At 38.7% G+C, this 3,768-nt stretch overlaps 1 protein-coding gene across 1 annotated transcript in view; it reads left to right on the forward strand.

Annotated features, from left to right (window-relative positions):
• LOC103201683 (hepatitis A virus cellular receptor 2-like) overlaps window positions 1–3,768 on the forward strand; it is a 27,251-nt gene that overhangs the window by 21,771 nt on the left and 1,712 nt on the right. The window contains exon 6 of the mRNA XM_007946409.2: window positions 2,427–2,463. Coding sequence (XP_007944600.1) covers window positions 2,427–2,463 — 37 coding nt within the window. The remainder of the gene's footprint in view (window positions 1–2,426; window positions 2,464–3,768) is intronic.

Below are 3,768 nucleotides of genomic sequence, written 5' to 3' on the forward strand. Positions count from 1 at the left end.
GTGTGTTCAATTCCAGACCTGAAGGGCAGCTAGGGGCCATAGTCTCAGTGGTTCCACCAGGCTCTATCAGACTAGCAAATCTGGTCCCCATCTTTTTTTTTTTTCTCCAAATGATTTTGAGTTTTATTCCACATTGTTCTCCCTCTCTATCAAGGATCTCCTACATAGATCCCCTGCTGAAGAAAATCTTACAAACAAAGTGACAAGTTTTTAAAGTCATGACCTTAGGAACCACAAATTGGCACTCCATAATGCCCAGGAGTCCTGCTATGACTCTGTACTCCCTGAGATGACCATCCATATCTTTCTATAACTCAATCCTCCTTCACCCTCCTCTCAACTGATGAAGAATTCAAGGCCTATCCCATCTCCCATATTTAGTCAGGACTTTTTCCTTCCTTTTACCCCTGTTATGGATTAAATTGTGTCCCCAAAAAATATGTATTGTAAATCCTAACACCATACCTGTGGTTATAATGCCATTTGGGAATGAGTTGTCTTTATTATATTAATGATACAATATTAGTGTAGGATATATCTTCAATCAATCTCTTTGGAGATATGAAAGAGCAGATTAAGCAAGCAAACAGACACAGAGCAGAGCAGATAGATGTCACGCTACATGAGATCTCCAAGGAACCAAGAAACAGAGGCTGAAGATACAAGAACCTTTCCCTAGAGCCAATAGAGAAAGAAATCCTTGCTCAAGAGCCACTATCCTGAATTCAGGCTTCAAGCTTCCTAAACTGTGAGAAAATACATTTCTGTTTGTTAAAGCCATCCATTTGTGATATTTCTATTATAGCAGCACTAGGTAACTAAGGTAATTCCATTCTCTTGAACCATCTACCTGTCCCTTTCTATTGGATCACTTCCCTTAGGATATAAATATGTTTGTCTATATACATCCTCTCCAGCTTCCATTTCTCTGCTCTCCTTCACAGGTATGTTTCTTGAATGAGTTGTCTCTACTCACCTTTGTACTCTTCAACCCTCCATCATCTAGCTTCTGATCTCGCTTCCCTGAAGTGTCATGAAAATAGCTATAATCAAACTCACCAATAACCTCCATTTTGCCAATTCTAATGTCTTTATTATAGTCAGTCTTTCAGTAATATCTGATCAAGTTGTCTCCATTCATTCTAGTAAGTCTGGAATCACTCCCCTCTTACCTCATTGGCTACTCCTTTTTAGTCATCTTTGCTGTTTTCTCTTCTTTTGCCTGGTATCTAGATGTTGAGATTCCTTAGGGATAAATCTTTTCCTTTCTCTGCGCATACTAGGTTATGGAATATATTCCTATGGATTTAAATGTCATCTTTAATTTCTCTTTCCAATTCTTAAAGTATTGGTACTACTTATCCAACTGTCTAACTGATGTCTCCACTTAGATGTCTCACACATTTACCATGTCTAAAATTGAGCTGTAGAGTCTATATTTAATATCCTAAACCCTAACTTCTCCCTCTCTGGTCTTCCCCATCATAGTAAGTGCCATCACCATACATCTGGTTGCTAAAGCTAGAAAGCCACATCATCCTGAATCCTCTCATTTTTGACACCGAATGCACAATCTATCTTCAATTCCTGAAAAGTCTTTCTCCAACATATACCTAGAATCTATTCACTATTCTGTCTCTCCCAGCCATTTCCTCACTCCAAGGTACCATCATGTCTAAGTTACCTTCTCATTTCTTTGTTCCTCCTTTTTATCCATTCTCAAAATAGCAGTGATTTCTTAAAACACAAATCAGATCATATCTCTGCCCTTCAGTGATTTTCTACTGGTCTTAGAATAAAATCTAGACTCCTGATACTGTTTAGTAGGATCTAGCCTCATTTACCACTCAGATCTTATGTTGGGTCACTCCCTTGCTCCACCCAAGTACTCACCAAGCTCTTTATCAGGGGTTCTGTCTCCTTGAATATTATCCTGGTCTTCACTTGTCTAATTCTCCTCTTTTCATTATTGAATGTAAAGGTCACCTCCTCTGAGAGTTCTTCCCCAATCACACTCTCTTATCAGTGCTTTATTAGTTTCCTTCATAACACATCACATTATGAAGTTATTTTATTTTTCTACTTACTGTTTTTTAAATTATTTAGAAAATGTGCCTCCTCCACTAGAACGTAAGTTTCAAGAAGTTAGGGTTTATAATTCACCTTTGTGTCTCCAGTGCCTATCAAACAGCCAGGCATATAATAAATGCTCCATAATATTTTGAATAAGAGAAATGCGTCTTTATTACTGTCTAGCCTGGTCCATGTAATAAAGGAAGACACAGATTGGCAGTTATATTTAATTCAATCTAAAGTGAAACCAGATTTCCCAAAACAAGTCTTCCTTCCAATGAGCCTATTTTGTTTATGTCATCTTTACTTTATGAAAACATTTAAAAATTTTTTTTTTTCCCCTTTTTACCTAGGGTATTCTTACAAGAAAAAGAAGTTACAGAACTCAAGGTAAGGATAATGAGGTGTGGTGGGGAAAAAGGAATCTTGGAGGCTTCTGCTCTAATATGGCTTTGATCTTTGCTCTAAGAAGACCTGCCTTGGGGCTTTAAGATAAGTTTAAACAGTGCTTCCTTTTTGCCTAGGCCTAGATTAAAAATCAAACCAAACTCACTGCCATAGAGTTGATTCTGACTCATAGATACCCCCATTGGGTTTCTGAGGCTGTAAATCATTACGAAAGTAGATTGCCCCATCTTCCTTCCACAGAGCAGCTAGTGGGTTTAAACCACTGACCTTCTGGTTAGCAGCCAAATGCCTTATCCACCACACCATCAGAGCTCCTTAGGCCTAGATTATGAAATGCAAATTTAACCAAGGTTTAGAACTGGTTCATGCTGGTTTGACCTCCTGCTGAGGATTTGCATTTCCACCTCAGATACACTGAATCAATCTGCATTTTAACAAGATCCCCAGGTGATTATTATTTTTTTCTTTTTTTAAAAAAACTTCAAATAGTTTAAATCTTGTTAGAGAATCATGTGGGGATCTTGTTAAAATGCAGATTCTGATTCAGTATATCTGCGATGGAAATGCAAATTCTCAGCAGAAGATCCACCTGGAGTGAAGTCCTGAGGTCAACATATTCTGTTTACTTTCTGATCCCTCTAACTTTCTTAGTTCTCAAGTTAGGGTATGGAATTTATCTTCTTAACAATAAGAAATGCTTAATTATCTCTATATTAATGGTTTTTTTTTTTTTCTCCAATGAATTGAACCTTCAACTGATTGAGCACCTCCCATATCCAGGTTGTGGGCTGGGTTACCTACTACAGTGAATGAGAAACACAAACTCTACTCCTAGGGCTTTTAGAACCTAGGTCAGATGCGCTTAGTGCTGTTTGCCTATTAGAATCACCTGGGACATGTACAATCCTGATGCAGGACCCACCCCAGAGCAATTAAGTCAGATCCCCAGGGCATGAGGCTGAGACTAGGTGTTTTTCTGAAGCTTTCTAGGTGATTCTTATGTACAGCCTGAGTTGAGAACTACTTGGTTTTCCTGATTATATGCATATATACCTACATGTACATATCCATTCCAAATAGAAATACTTATATAATTTTTAAGGAGCTCTGGTAGCGTAGTGCCTAAGGCATTTGACTGCTAACCAGAAGGCTGGCGGTGCAAACTCACCAGCCACTCCTCGGAAGGGAGATGGGGCAATCTATTTCCGTAGCGATACTGCCTCGGAAACCCAAGGAGGGGTCGCTTTGAGTCAGGTCCAACTTGACGGCACATAACAACAACAACTG

The sequence above is a fragment of the Orycteropus afer genome, unplaced genomic scaffold, assembly GCF_000298275.1.
Source record: "Orycteropus afer afer isolate SDZICR_OR568_19922 unplaced genomic scaffold, OryAfe1.0 scaffold00160, whole genome shotgun sequence".
Classification (NCBI taxonomy): Eukaryota; Metazoa; Chordata; class Mammalia; order Tubulidentata; family Orycteropodidae; genus Orycteropus; species Orycteropus afer.